The sequence below is a fragment of the Falco rusticolus genome, chromosome 6, assembly GCF_015220075.1.
Source record: "Falco rusticolus isolate bFalRus1 chromosome 6, bFalRus1.pri, whole genome shotgun sequence".
In the NCBI taxonomy this organism is placed as follows: Eukaryota; Metazoa; Chordata; class Aves; order Falconiformes; family Falconidae; genus Falco; species Falco rusticolus.
Window position 1 is genome coordinate 11,675,118 of NC_051192.1, and position 21,216 is coordinate 11,696,333.

At 42.2% G+C, this 21,216-nt stretch overlaps 1 protein-coding gene across 3 annotated transcripts in view; it reads right to left on the minus strand.

The window, feature by feature from the left end:
- The window catches only part of FAM89A (family with sequence similarity 89 member A), a 28,665-nt gene extending 10,346 nt beyond the window's left edge, over positions 1–18,319 (minus strand). For 2 of the 3 annotated variants that reach the window (XR_005104805.1, XR_005104804.1), the window contains exons 1-2: positions 17,954–18,319; positions 13,769–14,194 (exon numbers count right to left, since the gene is read on the minus strand). Coding sequence is in view for 1 of the 3 variants with exons in the window: in XM_037391190.1 (XP_037247087.1) it covers positions 14,036–14,194; positions 17,954–18,205 (411 nt within the window). In the remaining 2 variants the exon portion in view is untranslated. Of the gene's footprint in view, positions 1–12,169; positions 14,195–17,953 lie in introns of those variants that run through there. The other variant, XM_037391190.1, reaches the window with a different exon arrangement.
- Between the last annotated feature and the right edge of the window lie 2,897 nt (positions 18,320–21,216).

The window sequence follows — 21,216 nt, forward strand, 5'->3', positions numbered from 1 at the left end:
GGGGTTCTGGAGAACTAGAAGAAAATTACTCTGGCACAGCGTTTGCAGAAACGGAGATTAATTATGTTGTGCTGGGGGAATGGCCATTCCTAACTAGAACTAGAGGAGGAGGGCCAGTGGGTGCATGGCCCCACGAGGGAACTTTTACAGCTCATATCCTCGAGGATACTGGAAGCCAAGATATTGATTATTGGTCTATTTGGTATAATTGGACACAATAAAGAAAGAGATATATAGACAATCAAATTGTTAATGGAGAATGTCTAACTCCATCAGCATCTAGGGCTGATGATGAGCCAGAATTTTCTCCAGGATGGGTTGGAATGTAGCCAGTGCGGTTGGATTACATCCCAAACCCTCAAGCAGGAGCAGGGGCAACCTCAGTCACTGCTGTGGTAAGACATGAGCCCTGGACACAGGGAGATTTAGTAACTTGGCAAGCAAAAATGCCAAGACTATGAGATGACGCAGAAAAATGCGCCCAATTGTTATCTGACATTATAACAGATTATTTTCCTAATTGGAATGACATCCAAACTTTCCTCTGGGAATTATTTCAGGCTGAAGAAAGAGAAAAAAAATTTACAAAAAGACAAGGAAATTGCTCAAAAAGGACAGGCTCAAGGATTACAACCCTGGTCTATTTAAAATCCAAATTGGGATGTTGCAATTACTGGTGGAATAAATGCTTATCGAACTGCAACTCAACAATTAATTGAAGCAGTTCGGCAGGCTGCGGAATGCGTTACAAATTGGACTAAAGTATTAGAATATAGACAGAAATTGGATGAACATCCCAGTGATTACTGGATCCAATTAAAAGCTACTGTATTAAAATATGGAGGAATGACGCGAGATAAACTTTGAAGAGCTTCTCACCATCAGTGTTTTTGTGGATCAATCTGCCCCTGATACCAGTAAGAAACATTTGCTGGAATGGCAGGGTGAAAGTTTGAGTAAGATTTTAAGTATTGCATCCTTTGTATATGATGGACGCGCGGAGAAGAAACAAAAACAAGAGGAGGAAAGGTTGAAAAATAAAACAGAAGTAGGAAAGGAAGGAGAAAGAAAGAAAATACCCTGTTAGCCACAGCAATCACACAAAACTATAGTTTCAGGGGAAGAGGTCAGAAAGGGAGAGGCCACCCTCCTCTTGTTTCACCATATTCTAATACTCCCAAGTGTTTTTATTGTGGCAATTCAGGACATATACAGTGGGACTGTCCTCTCCGACCCGTCAACCCCACAGGAGAACCACCAACTAACAGACTACCACAACCTCATTCACAGTGAAGGATTAAAACTTTGGTTTACGATGGCCACATCACAGCAAAGGTAAATGGCATTTTGGTTAATCTTCTTGTGGATACTGGAGCTACTTTATCTTGACTCGATTTTGAAATACCCCAAATTTCTACTGAAACCATAGTAACAGATGGTGTGATTGCTGGGAGGAAATTATACCTTTCTCCACCTCTGCCTGTGGTTTTGGGAAATAAACTAGTGTAGGGAAAATGTGTAATATCCCCTGAAACGCCAGTATCTTTGCTAGGACGAGATCTGTTAAAGGAGTTTGGAACATGTATATCACTGACACAAAAAGGGATACAATTCATAATGATGGGAGCTGAGCTTCCCTAATAAAATTAGAAAACAAAACCCAGAAAAAAGAAAGGATTCCCAAAGGACTGATTGATATTCCTCCTGAGTTACAGTGCACCTCTGGAGATGAAGATGGATTATTAAAATCTGCCGAGCCAGTGGTGATCCAAACAAAAGGAGGGACTCCACCCTTGATTAAACAATATCCCATTGTGTCAGAAGCGATAGCAAGTATTGGAAAACAGATTGAAAAATTTTTGAAAAATGGGATTTTGAAAGAATGTAGAAGTCCTTGTAATATTCCTGTATTACCTGTGAGTAAACATAGATTAGATAAAGATGGAGATCTTGAGTATCGATTTGCACAAGACTTACATGCTGTAAATGAAAATGTAATTTCCTCCCATCCTGTGGTACCAGATCAAAGTCTGATTTTAACTCAAATACCTGCTTGGGGACAATATTATACCATTTTAGATTTGACTGGAGCATTTTTTAGTATTCCTATTGCTGAGGAGAGCCAGGTGATTTTTGCATTTACTCGGCACGGCAAACAATTGCCTTGGACTCGATTACCACAAGGATTTACAAGTCCCCCCACTATATTTTCCCAGATTTTGAAAAATTATTTAAGAGATTTAGTATTTCCCTGTGCATCTGAATTAGTACAATATATTGATGATTTGAATTACAAGTAGGACTAAATCAGAGTGTATTTGTGACATGAGGTATTTATGTAAACAATTAGCTGCATAAAGTCACTGCGTTTCTCCTTCCGAGCTACTATTTTGTCAAATCCAAGTAAAATACTTTGGGTTCCTTCTGAGCCCAGGAAAAAGGGAAGTGGATCCTGAGCAAGTTAAAATTATACAAGAAACTCCCCAGACCTGTCACTAAAAAACAACCACAGGGAATTTTGGGACAAGTGGGATTTTATAGACTGTGGATTCACAGTTTTAGTAAAATTGCAAAGCCTTTACGTGAGGCTACACAAAACGAGGAAGCTGAACCCTTGTGTCGGGGTCCCGAAAGAGCGAGCATTTAAAACTTTAAAAGCTGCTTTGTTAAATGCTCTAGCATTAGGACTTCTGGGTGATATGAAACCCTGTAAATTATACTGTGATGAATCTAAAGATACTGCCCAAGGAGTTTTGGTACAAAGATTAGGGCCCCGTGAGAGAGCAGTCGCTTACTTTTCTTCTTCCTTAAGCACAGTGGTTAGAGGTTCCCCTGTCAGGGTTAGAGCTACAGCTACAACAGCAGAAACGGTGGGACAATCCAGATCAATAGCCTTAGGACAGGCACTAACTCTTTGTGTACCTCACAAGATTGACATTTTATTAAAACAACATGCAGAAAAATCACTTTCGCCGCAAAGGGCACATCAATATGAATTAGTGCTCTTACTGGCTGAAAATTTGAAATTGGAAAGGTAAAAAACTTTAAATCCAGCAACTTTGTCACCGCAACCTACAGACGGAGAAGCTGATGAACACGATTGTGTGCAAATTGTAAATTTTATCAGCAAACCAAGAGATGATTTGAGAAATCTACCTTTACATAATCCAGAGAGAAACCATTTGACCAATGACTCTTCTTACTATGAAGAAGCAAGGTGTTTTACTGGTTTTGCTGTTACTACAGAGGTAATTGTTTTAATAGCTATCCCTCTGTCTGCCTTGATGGGAGCTCAGGGAGCGGAGGTTGTAGCCCTCACAGAAGCCGCTAAATATGCTATAGAAGAGGGGGTGAATATCTATATGGACTAAATACGCTTGTGGGGTGTGCCATGCTACAGGCGCTCTATGGAAAGAACGCAGGTTTTTAACCTCTGCAGGAAAAACTGTCACTCATGGAAAACAAAGACTTATTCGAGACTATACAATTACCTAAGGAAATTGCCGTAGTTTATGTAAAAGCACACACGGGGAAAACGGATGCAATCTCGAGAGGAATTCATCTGGCTGATCAAGCGGCAGCAAAACAAAGTACTGTTACTACGGTGCTAACTTTACAAGAAGAAAAATGGACTGGAACACCAGAAAAAAAGTCAACTGTACGAATCTATCGAAGAAAGACCAACACGGGAACTACTCGGAGCTCAGCGAAAAGGCACGCAACAGACATTAAACAGAAAGCCACTGCTTCCTAAGAGGTATTTCTTTCCGCTTAGCCGATGGTTTCATAAAAAGACACCCAGTGGTTCAGAGAACTTCACTCGGAGAATACAGCGCCTCTGGGCAACACCAGTCGTCTACACAGCAGCCCGAAGAGTCTGTGAGAGCTGTAAGCTGTGTGAACAATATGCCTCCCTTTGTATTACTGCACCACCAGGTAAAAGACCTCCTGCTACCTTTCCTTTTCAAAAAATCCAAATTGTTTATGCTGAAATGCCTAAATCCATGGGATATGCTTACATGCTAGTGACTGTAGATCAAATATCCGGATGGGTAGAGGCTTTCCCCACCTGGAAAAATTATTCGAAATCAGTAGCCTAAAATTTGTTAAGGAAATTAGTTCCTAAATATAGGGTGCCAGAAGTAATTGACTCCAATAGAGGGGCCCACTTTACAGCTGCTATCTTATTCCAAATTTATAACACATTAGCAATCAAGAGTCAACTCCATACTTCGTATCACCCTGAATCATCTGGACAGGTAGAAAGAATGAATAGAACCCTGAAAAAGAAAATAATTAAAGTTTGTAGACAAACAGCATTGAAATGGCCCAAAGCCTTGAATTTAGTCCTATGGGATGTACAAAATCCACCCCGAAAGCCCCTTGGTCTCGCCTTGGCTGAAATCCTTTTTGGAAGAGTTCTTGCAGTTCCTGGAACATATGTTCCTGCAAAACCTAGTCTCTTGGAAAGAGATGAACAAGTGATACAGTATTTATTGTATCTACAAAATTCCTTTGCACAAATGCAAAATTGTGCTTACTGGTATCAAGGTGTGACACCTGAAATTCAAGTCCACAAAATTCAACCTGGAGATAAGGTGTATCTTAAAAACTTTAAGGCAAAAAACAGGTTTGAGCCTAAATGGGAAGGACCATACACTGTACTGTTAACCTCTTTTTACGCTGTTAAAGTCGCTGTGAAGGACAATTGGATTCATTATTCCCATATTCACAAAGATACTGAAGAATGACATGGTATTGTGTTAATTTGATACTATTGTTATGCAATTTGTTTGTGTTTTTTGTTACTTGTCCATCACTTTTTGTACGCGCTGCCTTTTGGTATCAAGATGCCAGTACCAATCAAGCTCACGTTGCATATAATGATGTGTCTTGTTTTCTTGAGGGACAAGTTGGGGGTTTTCAGATCCACTCTGGGAAATTCTTTGTTCAGAGCATCCATCCACAGGCCAGAAAAGGAAACCTTATTCATCCAGTTGGTGATTCTTTGCAATTCTGTGTCAGGGTATGAACTGATCTTACAGATCAATGGGATTTTTGGACCTGTTCTACTGGGTCTAGATCCAAACAGACCAATCCCTACTGGCCAGCCTATGGTGTTTCAAACATTGTACTTACATACTACATTCACACACAGAATCCCCAGTGGGGAAGTGGAACGTGGTGTTACGACCATCAAATGTGGGGAATTTACAACACTGGAAATTGGTGCCGTCATTGATACTATCTATATGACTATCATTTTTCTTATCAATTTAGGATTATAGTACATAATTGGAACCGGGCTGATCTTGTATCCTTACCCACACACCGTGGTAGGATGCCATCTCCCTTAAAACACTGGCAAAAGAGAACATTTTTAACTGACAATGAATTTGGCAGTCAAGATGACTGGCATCATAACATGCATGTGTCTCTCCTGTGCTCCTTCACTAGAGATCTGAACCTGACTGAATGTTGGATCTGTGTTTCTCTCACAAAAACAGTCAATCAAGGGTTTCAATTAATTGGTATTCCCCTTCCTAAGACAGTTAATTGGCATAAATATTGGTATAATACTTCTTTTTCAGATCAGTATGAAGAGCAGGTAAGGGATATCTCTTTACCAAAACTAGGAGATTATTCCCAAGTACATTGCATCTCACGCTGTGTACCCTCCTGAGTAGGATCGCTTTTTATGCAGAAATCATACATTTGTAGGAAATTGGACAACTTGTCAAAATACATCAGTCATATCTACAGGATTAAAATTGAGTTGGAGAGCCCCAGAACATTTAGTTTTGTGGTAATTTGGCATATAAAGCTCTACCTTCAACATTGGGAGGAATTTGTACTGTCATCAGACTTGGAAATCTATCCAAAAACTGTTTCTAAACAGACTTGGTATAGAACCTTTTTGGGGAGATTTGAAAGAACTTAAATCCTCTCATTGAAAGGCCAACAGGTTTTCATTCATTTATAAGATGGTTAATACCATGTTTAAGAGTGAGCGAATCAGAAAAAACAATTCTGAATATATCTGGAGAGACTGAAAAATTAACAAATTTTACAGCCCATGGATTACTAACATTACAGAAATAAGTTACAGAGCTCTCTAATAATTCAAAACCGAATAGCTCTGGATATGTTGTTAGCTTCACAAGGGGGAGGTAACAGTCTTGAATGTTAGTTGCTGCATGTACACTAACTGATCAGGAGAATTGTTAACTGAGGTTCTTAAGATACGGGAGGTCAGTTCCACAATGCAACAGGTTCAAAAGATGATACATCATAGGGATTTTCAGACACTTTTGCCTGGTTAATACAGATTTCCTAACCTATCAGTCTGGTTAAAAAAAAAAATGTGGTTATCCTCTGTTTAATAATTATAGGGTTTGTATGTGTATTTGTGATTGTACAATGTATGACTGCTTGCTGTACTAAATTGATAAATCATTGTCAATGACAAGTATATAGATATATATGATCATAGATAGAGATTGTAGGGATGCAATAAAACAAAAGGAGGGAACGTTAAAGGTTAATCATAGATTAACAGCAGTATTGTGTAGGTTAACATAGTAAGATCAATTGTTAGCAGCAGTGAAAACACAGGTGCAGCAATAACAATATAACCAAGTCCATTGTATGACTCTTTCCATGATTGATTTAGCCTTCAACTACATTAATCAGTAGGTGAAAATAAATGTGTATGTTAAACAGCAAGCAAAAATCAAATAAGCCTGTCAAATGATTATTGTAAGATATAATGACTTTGATGATTTTGAGTCAAGAAGAGAACAGCATGATCTGCCCGGTCGACAGTTGGATTGAATGATGAGGATCAGCCGATGCATGAGGACTCAAAGTACTTTCCAGCTGACCAAGAAGAACAGAAGAATCAAAAAGATGATGAAACTTTAGGGATTATGTAATTGTTTTAAGAAACCTATATAAGATGTAAAACTAAAAACTTCAAGCTGCCACTCACGGAGGATGGCCCAAGCCTAAAGAAACCCATTTGACATTAATTAACATGCTTCTCCAATTTGGGCAACATGACTCAGAAAGAGCAAGAGTAATTTAAAGATACAAGACAAGACTGTGTATGATTTTTACAACAGTAAACAGAAGGAAAAGGAGTATCCGTATAGACATGCTGTGTTCATACAGGATAGAACCCAAATGGTAACAGGACTTTGATATTCTAGTGCTAGGACAAATTAATTTTCACCCTGATTTGATGTATTATTTTTCTTTCAGCTGATTCTGACAAAATGTCTTTCCCCTACACCAAACAACTATTTTAATAGTTTAGTAAGTTTACCTTTTGTGTAATGTAACATACAAAAAATAATTTTATTCCATAATATGAACAGTCTATGTGATTTAGTACTAATGGAAGCAGTTAGAAACGTGGTCCTGTTTAAATTTGTGCTTTACCTGTTCAAAACTTTGCATCACTCCTTGTTAAATCACCTCTGCATGCCCTGCTTGAACTTTCCAATATCTTAAGCCATCCTAACTAAATTGTAGGCTGTGAGGGCTTTCAAAACAAATAATTAATGCTACAGGTCTTTGTTCCATTCCAGATTGAGTTAAACTGAAGAGACTGTAAAGGGTTGAGTTCAGAGGGAAAACAACAAAATGCATTGTCCCTATCGTCCAGGTGCTTTTATAAGTAACAGCCTTATGCTGCCTTCTTGTAAATGATTTAAAAGGTTCTGCTGCTTGACAAGTCGGAAGAGTTTAAGCAAGAGTTGGCAGGGCTCAGACAGGCAAATTTATTGCTTGTGACAGTGCCTGGTATCCTGAGCCAAAAATGAGCGCTCAAACTCTTACTGAAGTGTCTAGCCAGATAATCACTGGGATGCTTCTGACCCATCGAAGAAATGCTTGTGATTTCTGAAAAAGAGTAGGTAGCACTGCGACGAGGATTGAACTACTTCTGCCTACATGAATTTAAGGTAGTGGTTTGACACAGGACTGAACTATTTATGCACTAACAATTCTAACCAGTCTGCTTCAGTCACACTTTTTTCAAAGTTCTAATAATCCGCGATTTGCATGGGATTTCTCCTCTCATTTTAAATTGAAGAATTCTCAACGATTACATTCTCTTGAAGACATTATCTTAATAATGTCTTGGCATGAATGCATTTAAAACCCATGGCAAAAGTCAGTGAAGAGTTGAAAGTCACAAGCCTGTGTATTTCAATAGCAAATGGGTTTGTCTCTTTAAACTGCATACCAACCTTATCTGAAAAATGTAAATTCTACTGCTAAAAGCACATTCCTCTGAAATCAGACGTGGGTTTCATTACTCAGGGCTGGTTGTTTCTGCATTCATCTAATGATTTTTCCTGAACTGAAAGGATGAAAGGGAGCCAAAGAAGTAAGGGAAACAGACTTCTGCAGTGAATATTCATCCCCTCTGAAGTTTCTGTGTCATTTAAAAACAAATGACCTAACTCACTGCTGCTCATCCCGAGTCATCTCTTTGCTAATCCCACTGCTTCCTTACAAGGCATAATTGCCCCACAAGCTGCAGGCACCAGTCCAGCACACTTCGCCAGTACAGCCTCACCTAGAATTTAATCCACCACATGTGCCCTGAAGCGCATCTGGATTCTGCAGGCCCACCTCCACTCTTCTAGACAACCTGAGCTCGGGAGAGTTGGTCACCATGGGCAGGCTGCATCTGCACCGATCCCCCAGCTTCTCTGAGCTATGGCAGAAGCTAGTCTCGGAACTAGGTCTCCTGGATGTTTGCAAAGCTAGCTGTGGAGTTGGGAGTTGCCAGGATCATCGGAACAGCCAGTTAGGAAGCTTTAGCATGTAGTTTCAGGAGCTTTGAAACTTCCAGAAAATTTTGAAATCGATAGAAGATGACTTTGCAAGTAAGACAGAGCTTTTAACTAGTTCGCTAAGAAAACAAACGAGTTATTTCCTTAGGTCATGCAGCATTGTCTGGAGTTCAACTTAATAATAAATAAGCTTCAAATAAACCAAAAATAACAATGGAGGGGGAAAATGTACTTCTGAGGAGCTGTTTTCTGAGAAAATGCATGTAGTTATGAAATTGAATATGAACCTTAAACTGCTGTGGTAATGTATCCTCTACAGGCAGGCAGCACAACAGGAGTAAATTCTTTTGAAGTGGCTGAAGGACACAAAGCTGCACTTTGGAGAAGAAAAGACCTGTTGATATGGTTCCCCTTGGCGCACACCCGATTAGTCCTCCCATTTCACATTCCTCCCCAGCAGTCAGCTGAAGGACAGTGGGGGATTTAGCTCCCCTTGCCCTCACAGCAACCTAATTCCCCCAGCAAAATGAATGGCTTTAGCTTGTCAGCAAGGCAAATAAAACCCATTCTTTCCAGATAAGCAAAACTGTGTACCTGCAACAAGTGACTGTAACATTAAAAATACATGACAAGTAGTGTATACTCAGACTCTACAACAGGTTAAAAATGGACGTGAAAAATCCCCCAAGCTGTCAGCAACAGAATTAAGGAAACATGGGATCTAAAACAACTTGCATCCCCAGACCTCAGCATCTCCTTTAAAACTGTGTGAAGTTCTAGCCTCCAGAAACCATGACATCCCCCACCACAACACTCACCCCCTCCAGCATCCCATTTAGTCAACACCTGAGGTCTTCCTGGGCCCCTTGCTGTACCCCCAGTTTTCACCCTCATTCACTAAGCATGTGCTGAAGACTCTCACCTCCTTCCCACACCACCCACCCACCAGCACCCAGCACCTTGGAAGATACAGCACGTGCCCCAGCTGCTGCAGAGCTGCCAGCAGCCAAGCGAGCACCCAGGTTTTGCTTTCTGGCTGCTGGGTGACCAAAGAGAAATCAAAAGGCAAGTTTGAACCATAATCCTGTCTCTGGAAACTGCAATAAGTCTCTCTCCTCCTCCAGCTGCTATTTTTTTATAAGGTTTGTAAAAGCAGGGCAACTTTCAAACTTCAGTCCTATCAGATGTGGTTTATAGCAAACAGACTGACAAAAAATACATGAACAGAGTCATTGCATAAGCTTTGTTTCCTCAGGGACTAAATACAAGGCAAAACCATAGGTTTGTAGATAGGTACTAAGTAGATCAACTTTTTTAAGAAGATACTGGGAGCTTTGCTGCTCCCTTTACTGCATTTAAAATTTTGCACACTGTGTTATTTACAAGAAAATGTAAGCATAATTTAAGAAAAAAAATCAACTTATTTTAGAAGGTCACACAAAATTATTCGGTTACCTATAATTAGGAACTAAACTAATTACAAATATAGTATTTTTTGCATAATCGTTCTCCTAGTCTTCCCATTTTACATGGCTGCACTAAATTTTGTATTAGAAACTCGATGTCAGCCAAGCACGCAAGTCCAAGCTACCCATAAAAAGAGCGTAATTTTGCCCCACCTGTTTTTTACAAGTTACTCAAATGATCACTTACTGCCTTTCACACATTACAAAGCAGTACCTTTGAAAACATCTGTAGTGTTTATTTGAACACTTCTTGTATCTTGGTATAAGACACCATGCAACTGTTCCACAATCCTGGAAATAATAAGAGACCAAGCAGCAGTTCTGATTTCAGGAAAAAGATCCCTGCTTTGAAGTCCATCCCTACTAAAACCGATAGTGAATTCAGCAGGAGCCAAAGCTGAACCTAAATGCTCATCAGTTAGAGCTGCCAGAGCATCAGCCACTCTTTCTTTAATATTTTTTTCTAACGACACCCACTTTCCCCAGAGCAGAGCACTTCTTCCAGACTCATCTCTTTTTCTAGACAAACAACATTTCCAAGGGACTGGACTGTAACGTAATTATGACTGTGTGACTCCACAGTTGTCATAGCAATAAAATGAGGGTGCTATTTTGTTTAAAAAAAAAAAAAGGTATCTTCAAATATAGCTAGCACAGACCTAATAATTCCTTATTACTAACTGCTTTACCACATCTGTAGGTCCTTTGGAGAAAGGCCACTGAAGAGTTACCCGTGGTAGACTACTTTCTGAACTCCTGTACTCAGTTTTCCATCTCCAAGGAGCAGGAACCTGACTATCCTTGTTACCTTGCAAATCTGTCTTTTCCTGCACCTGCTCAGTACTGGCTAAGCTAGCTGTGCTGCATGAGACTGCAAGATTTATGTGATATTCACTGGGTAAGGAACTTTTGAGCTTCCTTTGCTATAACCTTAAAAGTTATCCTTAAAAGGTTATGTGTAAATCAAATTGGGGTTACAGTGTAAAAATGGGAGAAGTATGTTAGTATGTGGTTTGGACCAAGGGTAGCAAGCTTTTGTAGTAGCACAGCTTGTTCCCTCATGCACGCAATCAAACTCTGACTTGAAGCTGCATGTAACAATTACTCAGTATTTAAGCTCCACCAAGCACCTCTTTTTCAAAGCAATTTCCCTACTTCATGCTATTACAATGTGGTAAAGAGATACAGCTCACAACTGAAAGGCCAGACACAGAAATCTGCCTCTGGAACAACTGCTTACTGACTTAGTAACAAATTGACTGCTTTTAAAACCTTTGTCTAGCTAGCCAGCCTTCACAGTGTTTGAATTTACCTTAGGAATATGGACTTCTCTCCCATGCAAGAAGGTGTTATTAAAAGGGACAAGGTGTTGAAAATTTAGCAAGTCCTAATAATCCATCCTTTTTTTCTGGTGCCGATGATGTCATGGAGTGATGCCTTGAGACTTTTATGCTTCTCTTGGTACAGCAAATACCAGCCAAACATGCCACGTTACCCTACTTACAAGCATGCTGCTTTAAAATTAGAAACATAAATAATTTTGCTTTTCAAGTTTCATTAAGAGAAAGTACTGTGAATTTTGCTCAAGTTCATTCTCACCAGTGGGACTATTACTGAATGGCACTGTGTAAGGATTTGTAAAACAGAGTATTTAATTCTAGTAGTAACAGGATTTTCTCTGTTGAATTAAAAAAAAAGTAACATCGGATTAAGAAAAAGAAGGAAATTCCCATTCAAAACACAGGCAGGTAGAACCTTTTCCACTGTAATTTAAAAATTGATTGCTTCCATCCAGGGATGATGACTAGTCCTAGGTTTTTAAGCGGGAGGTTGAGAAGGGGGGAAGGGTTTGGACTCACTGAAATGGTAAATTAAAATACACACAACATTAAAAAGTTATGCTAAACATCATGCTTTTTATTTTTTGGGAAAGAGCAAGAAAATAGCAGTACTTTGACAGACTAGAAAAAGTCTCATCTAAATACCAAAAGCACAGCAAATTATATTCAAAGCCGATACATTCTTAAGTCAAAGCATAAGTTCTGTGTACGTACATGTGTACATATACGTATATACACACATATGTACACAACTTTTTAAGTATTGATGTAGCCACTTGGATTACCTCCGTTCGCCTTACCATTCATTTTAGTTTTGGGCGAGTGAAGTAATCAGACCAGGACTAACATGAAAAAAAAATCCAACCATTGCCACAGACTAGACCACAAACGTACACACATACACAATTACAGCACAGTCTTTACTCTTGTGGCCTTTAAATTCCACTAAAATAAGCCGGTTTTAGAGGGAATGCACAAAAACTCCACCCTGGAAGCCTCTTGGCTTTTATCACTGCAACATCCTAACCTTTGCTAAAAATTACAAGAGTAGCTACCCCAGAACATGATCTCTAATTCTTTCTGTAAACTGTATGCATGCCAGACATGAACCATGCAAAACCCCTTTGAGATTTAAGCCCTTGATTTTTAGTTTGTGTCAAGATTCAGGCACTATGCTTTACAGCAATCTTTAGAATTGAAGTTAAGAAATAAAACTTGCGTTGGGAACTGATTTTACTTAAAATAGGGAAGTGTGAAGACTCAGATAGTTGGCAACTCTCATTTTCCAAGCTGATTAAGTGTTACATGTACACACTATCAAATAACAAAAACTTAAGCAAGTGCTTTAGTAAGTTCTGAAAACAAAAATAAGTTATACTTCAAAGAACTAGTATAAAAAGTTTTAACATATGCAAAGTATGTGCTCAAAATACTTATTTTGCATTTTTAAAAAGAGCTGTATTCTACCTTACAGAAACAAAGTTCGCCCAGTATAAAATATTGCCATTTGTCCCACTGTGTCATATGAGAGGTTTCCTTATTCTTCAATATGATCAAGAACACTTGCACAACAGTTCATGTTATTCCAAGCCACATAGTGGCAGAGAGACTATGTTTGAATCTGTGCTTTTACTGTGCAGTACAGCAAAAGCTAAGCAAACCATTTCAGAACAGAGTTTAGCAGGTCAAAGAGCCATGTTGATGCGAGAAATCCAGACAATAGTATAAAAGTTAATGCCAAGTGGCAGTACCAAAAAAGTGAACTAGATCAACAGAAAAAAACCTGCTGATAACATTCACTATCACATGTACAGCTTGTAAGCTAGGAATAAGGAAAAGTAAAAATTAGCTTAAGGAGAAAAAAAAAAAAAAATTTGAACTGTGTAAACAATCCACCCAGTACAAAACTGGATGCAGCTGGTAAGAGCAGAACTAGCTTAGTAGAGCTGAGAATGTGCGTGCATCCAGATGCCTGTTCAAAATGCATTTATCAATACCGTTGACAAAAAAAAAATATCACCTATAGCTATTTACACCACAGCAGAGGCTTCCCTCCCCCCTTACCACGTTATTACAGCTCAGGAAGTCACTGCTGTCTTCTACAATTGAAATTCCAGTTATAAGCTACCAACGTTTGTAAGTTGAAAACACCCACCTTGCAAATTAAATTGAAAACTCTTGTCAAGCATGTCTGAGGACTCTTCAAAAGTTAGAGTACAGCACTTTCCTCAAGTGGTATTTGCATGAGTAACTTGTACTGACAGCCTGTTAAAATAAGCGAATTTAACACAACTTGGGGTAGCTGTGTGTTCCTCCTCAGGAAGAGGGATCCATACAGATTCCAGTTGTTCTTGCTGAGGTGTGTTACAGGGAGAAAAAGACAAAAGAACCTCAGTCAGCCTGGAAGCGAATCTTCCTGCTTCTAGAAGTATTCCTCCTCTTCATCAAAAAAACCGTTTTCCAGAGCATACGTGCAGTCTGCATTAGTGTCAGCTTGGCAGGCACCTTTGTATTCTTGAATGGATTCATACAGGGAATACAGCTGACACAGCAATGACATATCTAGCTGCCGAAGGCCAACCTGAGGGGGGAAGAATTTAAACAAAGAGTATTACAACTGTGTTTTTACTGGCAGTACAATGCTCTATATCTTTCATTGCTTAACAAGAGGATCAAGCTTCTTTCCACCTTGAACAGTTATGAAATACGGAAGTATAATTCATTTTCTAAGGTGACAAGACTCCTCACAGGATAAACAAGAACAAGGAGCAATGTGAAGCAATACAACAGAATGTGAGCAAAGCATCCTTCAAGATTCTGTCTTGCTTAACTTCCAGTAAGCAGTTCACTCCTATCCGAAGCATTACAGATCAATTCATAAACTCTATATTCCTCAGCATACGAGAGACATACTTTTCCAGTAAATTCTGTGTCTTTCATACAGCTTTCTCATACAGTATCATAAGCTCTCTGTTTTTATTGGATTAGAAGTTACACATGGAGCTCTGGCTGGTTTTCCACTTCCTGGCTAAGTATCTTCTATTATTATTTTCTTTTCTCTATCAACATCCATAGGCATCTGACAGCGCTAGGTATGCCTAGCCCAACACAGCATGCTACCTGAAGGCAGCAAAACTGAAGCAGAACAGAGATAAGGAAGGCTTCTTGCAGGCTACAATGTATTTTTCCCATGCTACTCAAGCATAGGCTTGATTTATAATGAAGTAAACTTCTAAAATATTAGTAAACTTCTAAAATATTAGTTCCAGATAACAAAAAGGTTACCTTGTGGCCTGCATCTTTAGGTAAGGTACAGTACATTGCACTGCAAAGCAAAACAAAGCTAGTCATTTAACTCACAGCAGTTCCCCTCTCTGGCAACAAAATGGAGAGTTCATCTGATACTTCACCTATCCAAGTCAGATGAAATTAAATCTAGGTTTTGCCTTGCAGTAAATTAAAACCACTACCTAAATTAACATCTTCAAGAAGCAGCCATTTCTGCCTAAGTTTTCAAGTAAGTGTTAAGCTGACAGGCTGTTCCTTGTGAGCCTCAGTTTCAAAGTTTTTGCTACAACTCAGATTCAGAGGAAAAAAAAAACCCTGAAGAACCCAAAACAAGTAATAGTGTGAGCAGCCTTTTACCCAGAATGAGAACTCTCACCTCAAAAATCTCACCTTACATGTGTAAATTCTAAGGACAGATACACTCAGCACACAAAACCACAAGAAGCTAGTATGAAGATCTTCCTTTGGACTTGCTGAACTATCCTACCACCTCCTTTTTCTGAAGGCTGGAGGAGGAGGGGGGGAAAAAAAGTATCATACACCACAATGCGATTCCAGCTCAGGTCTTTCAGGACCAACAGAATTACTTGGCGAGGTCATGATGTCCTTTACTGACCGAACACAACTTTAGGACAAGACATGGAACAAGACATGGAAGGCTGCACTAGCTGCCAGGAGGTTACAGATGAGCCCTTCCACCACCTCATATCTATGCTGCTTTTTTTACCCATCTCCATCTTCCTCTGTAATGGAACAAAACTTTCCTTCCCCTTGTTGTTCAAGCATGCACTCTGCAGGAAGTATATGCTACTCTTCCTTGCTCTCTATTCTGTAAGAGGAAACCAGCACTTGTGCAAATCTTCTGCAAAAATTTGTACAAAAAAAACCCCAACAAAACAATCAAGACTGCAGGAGGGAAAATAAAAGGAGGTATCTGCACCACACAGACACACCCCCTCCATCTAGCCCGGATAAAGTATTTTCTCCAGACTTGTTAAGCTAATGACTGTTTACCTGCTCAAGAACGGAGTGTGAACATCAACCTTTGGAGGTGGCAGGCAATGAAGTTCGGCTTGCCCCACACCTAAACAAACTGCTCATCGCAGGTAAGAAAGGATGCTGTGAAGCTGGACTTAATGATGTGCAAACATAAGACCCACCAAGCAGACCTGCATCAGAGCTAAACGTTTGAAGGACAGGACTGCAGTAAAGAACTGTTCAAAGAGCGATTAGGGGCAAGTTGAGCCAGAAAACTCAACGTGGAGACAGACCACTGGTTCTTTGTTCCCTGAGGAAAGTAGGAGCATTTTCACAAGCAGCTCTCCCATTTCGGCTTCATAAAGCACTTCAGCTCTTTCTGTGAAGATCAGTTCTACACTAAGCACAATCTTCAAGACAGAAACTGCTGAGCAGAATTAACTTAGCAGGCCTTAACACCAAATAGTTACACTTCTTATTTCTGTGTAGCTGCCACTAGTGTTTAAACAAGAACAATAAGTCCACTGAGAAAAATGCAGCCTCTAGCTCTTCACAACTTTCAAGTATGATCCCCCAATGCAGCAAAAGCCTGAAGAAACGTCCAAGCCTGCTTGCACAAGCATACGGTTTTTAATCCCAGTAATCTGCACTTGACTCAGTTTTATCATAGCACCTACGAGACAACCTGTAATATGCAGTCGTGTACAATCGATTCTGTTCCTCAGGATCGCAGTTCTGAAGTGACCTCTCCTTTCCTCCCTCCACCTCCAAAGTATCTACATCCATCACTTTCTCATCTTTAAAAACTTGCAGACATAGCACGTTGCTTGATCATGCAGGGAAAGATGCTGCTACGCAATTCTTCCTCATTCACTACCGAAGATGTCAAACAAGTTCGTTACTCAATAGAAATGCCACCTCTGACTGCTGCAAGAGTATTCAATATAAATAATAAAATGCTATTAGCTACTTGATGAAAGGCAGCCTATTAGTATGCGAGAGTCTCTAATTTGTTGTACAGGCCACAAAAAAAGTACACCTGGAACAAAGGAGGCTGTTGCTTGAAAGTCTTTGATGTCTTCAGAGGTATTTTTCATCAGAAGTGCTTTATCAAATTATTATCAAGGATAACATAATATCAAAGGGGAAGTCTAGTTGCCAAATGACTTTAACATGTATCTCATTTGATTTTCCATCAGGAAAAACAGATTAGAGTTTTATAACGAGTTATCTTTGCTTTTTTGGGGAAGGATTACAACGACTAAGATTATATCCTTGTCTCCCCTTAGGGCACCGTAAGAAAATGCCCCGTCGGCGGATCGCCACTCGTGCTTCCCGTGCTCCAGTGCAATCCTCATACACGGTTTTAATAATATCTCAAACTGTATTTGAACTACTTGTTGAAACACTGGTGGCAGAGTAAGTTTCCAGCACACTACACCGCCCTAAATCCACAAAAAGGTCTTTCAACAGAGCTGCTTGTGCTCAAACAGCTTTTTACCAGGGGAAAAGCGGCCTTAAACCAGGCGCGTTTCAGCAATACCACGCTTTATATGTTGCAGAACACTAAGCGCACGATGCATAGGTTATTACTCGTCATTACAAGGGCAGCTGGCACCGGCAAAGCACCAACACCCAAATCAGAAGGTGCGCCAGGTCGCCCGGAGGAATTTCACTCATAACGCCGCGCTGCAGAACCAAAACAAAGCCCTGAAGAGCCACGTCTCGCTGCGCTTCACCCCAGCGGAGTGAATCAGTGCCGATGCTCTTCTAACGACAGCCTTTTAAAATGGGTGTCAGGGTCAAATGGACGCCACCGAACCGGCGCTCGGCAAGCGGCGCTCACCCGCAGCGGGGCAGCCCCACCACCGCAGCCGGGGGCCCGGCTCCCCCCGCCGCCGCCACCGGCGCCCCGCACGGCACCCGCACGCCGCCGGGGTACGCGGGGCTGCACCGCCCGGGCCCGGGCCCGCCCGCTCCACCGGGCCGGCCCCGGGGAGGCCGCAGCGCCCCCCGCCGCCGCTCGCCACGTCTGCCGCCCCCGCCGAGGCCCGGCCCGGCCCGCCCCGCTCACCATCTCCTTGCGGAGCAGGGCCAGCGCCGCGTCCAGGTTGGGAGGCTTGGGCGGCCGCGGCGAGCCCCGGCCGCCGCCGCTCAGTTCGTCCTGGATGCGGGACTTCTGCGCGTAGAGCCGCTCCAGGTCCCGCCAGCGCCCGCCCTGGCCGCCGCCGCCGGAGGAGGAGGAGTTCAGCAGCCCGCTCAGGCTCTTGGGCAGCGGCGGCAGCCCCGCGCCGCCACCGGGCCCCAGCAGCCCCGGCCCGCTCATGCTGCGGCGGTGGCGAGCGACGGAAAGAGCCGCCCCGGCCCCGCTGCGGGAGGCGCCGCCCGGAGCCCGCCCCGCCTACGGGCCGGAGCGGGGGGGAGAGGCCCGGCGGGCGGGGCGGGGCTGGCGCAGGGAGCGAGCCCTGGGCGGCGAGGGGCCGGGCCGCAGGTGCCCGGGGGTGCGGGGCGTGGGGCGCTGGGCCCTGCTGCTCCGCGGCGGCCTTGTCTGAGGCGAGGCGTGCTGGGCCGCCTCCCCTCGGGCGAGCCTCCCGCCTCGGCCCGGGGGCTCGGCCCGGCGGGAAGCCCCCCGCGGCGGCCGCCTGCCCGCGGCTGGGAGAGGCGGGAGGCCGCCGCGGGGACGGGGCTGAGCCCCCGGGCTCGGGCCGGTGTGAACGCTGCCGGCGGCGGGTTGCCGCTTGCCCTGTGGCGTTGGCGCTGCTTCAGCCGCCGGTAACGGGAGATGCCCTCCCTTGCCCACCGGGGCGTTTCTCTTCTCATCCTCACAGCCGTGTTGCCTATCGACAGGCTTTTAGCTCCAAGCTAAACAACGCGTGGTGTGCCAGCTCCGTGAGCCCGCGGGGACGGGGAGGGCTCTCCCTGACCCAGGCTCGCTGCCCGGGCGGGCCGTTGCTCTGCCCTGCAGACAGGCCCGCAGGCTGCGGGGGGGACGCGGGCCCGGATCCCCCTGCTGCGCCAGTCTGCTGTGGCAGCCACACAGCCCCAGCGTGCCGACAGCCGTGTGTGTTTCTGCACCTTTTATTTCCTCCCCTCCCCCCCCCCCTTTTTTTTTTTCCCTGAGTTATTTCTGTCTTGAGTCTCTTGAATAAACTACGGCCGTTTGGGAAGCAGGCCGTAAGGCTGGAGTTCGGGAGGCCACTGCCGTTGCAAAGCCAGATGGTTTCAGGGCGCAGCCCTGTTGCCTCGGCCCTGCTTTGTTTTGTGAGGTTTTCTCTTCCAGAAACAACCAGATGCAGTGATTTTAAGCTTTTACGCTGTTTTGAGTTCTGTTCCCATGCTCACATGGCTTTTTCGTGGTTTAAATGTAATAGAATGCTGTGACAATTGAAAACCGCTTGCAGTGGCGGAGGCTTTGCCGGTCTGTATTCATGTTTACACACTACTTTAGGGATTTTTCGGACAACCTGTTGTGCTTTTTAATGCATTGTACATTAGAATCAAGAAGATGCTCTTTTTTCCTCTGTGTGGCATGATGCCACTTCTGCCCAAGTCCAGTGTGAAAAATGAAACAGTGCTGATAGCTTTTATGAAACTAAAGGCATTTTACAGCCATCCCTATTGTAGATTAAAAGCGACAACAAACCCTTCGTCCTTTGAGGCCAAGGGTACCTGACAGCAAAAATAAACATTCCGTTTGCCAAGAATGTAGGCACTTTATTATCTTCCTGCTTATTGTTCTCCTCCTAGCCCACCACACTTTTTTCTTCCAGATGACAGCCATTTGGAAAAGCTTGTGAATATTCTTATTTTATCTAAACCAGCTTCACTTAATTATTTTTTTCAGCTTGCCTGATCTCATTAGATTCTAAGTGCGTTTTCTTCACACTTGGATCCTTTAGGCACCTTGTTACCATATCTTCAGTACTGCAAAAATCTTTATGCTGGCTTACTGCTCAACTTTGTCATCTGGGAAAAAAAAGGTTTTGGGTTCTCAGTTACACTTTTCTCAGCTGGCAACCTTATCTAGCCTTCATTCATATTAAATTCATAACTATCCTTTAGAATTTATATCTGCTGCTTTATTTAGTCTGACCTAGTTACAACAGGAATAATTCCAGGATAATGGAAGCTGAAGTCTTTTCCAGTTATGACTTTTGGTTATGGAGTAAGCTTTCTTTAGTTGTATAAACCTCTCAGGTTTTCTTGGTTCCTAGAATTGAACTACAGAAATGTGTTACTCATCTAAACTGCCCTTTCCTAAGGACGTTACCTAAAAAAAAAAAAACCAAAACAAAAAACCCCACATCAAAAATATATGTAATTTATGTCATAAAGAGTTAGGAAGTGCCAGAAGAGAGATGTCCCATACCATTTCATTGCACAAATGTGTTATGGTATATTTTTAATTTACATATTCATACGTGATTTTCCTTTCCTTATACATTGGGAGGATACACAGTGCCTGTGTAAGCAAAATTTTGACAACAGGAGGGAAAGAATGTGTCTAGGACATGAAGGGTAGGTATGACAGAAAGGTGATCAGGACTGGGCAGAGCAAGGGCAATAGCTTCAGAAGGAAGCTGGAATCAGAAGTTACATGGAGGGACTGGTCTGTAGACATCTGTAACTATGTGTGAGTAAGTTTCACCACTCTAGGCATCTTCCAGCCAGCAATAATGTTTTTGTTTGCAAGTGGAAGCTACTTAAAGCAGAGCCCTGTTTCCCCTTTTCACAAGGAAAATGGTATGGAATTTTGAACTATTTTATGCCTAGTGTAAAGCAGTGAGAAGCAGTATGGAAATCCATGGAGTATGTGCATGTGGCAAATAGGCAGATACATTTCTGCAGTGATGCAGGATCTGATTCTTCTCTCTTGCTGGTTTTTTTTACACTGCCATCAGTTACCAAGTGCTGCTGGTTTGTGTTGAGAAAGGGAAAAAAAGAACCAAAGTCTGTACTTTCATATCAGAAATGCTGGTTCAGGATTGTAGGAAGGATTATGCTCAGGAGAAATAACAACTTGATCTCATAGTAAAGTTGGTGGGACTTACAGTTAAGGTAACCAACTATTTATTTTCCTAATGATGCCAAAATCTGGCTTGTTGACATCTCTGTTTAACCTTAGATCAAACTGTAAGTCTTCATAGTACATCACTCAGTGCTCTGCAACATTGGTTTTAAAATCTCCTCACTGACCTCTCACTTTATCAAATTGGATGGAGCAGTATCAGCTTTTTTTTCCCTACCTCTCCAGTCTCGTAGATGCTTCCTCATTGTGTGAACTCTAGCAGAAAGAAGAGTTGTCGTTTAGACTACACTAAATTCACATCCCTGCAT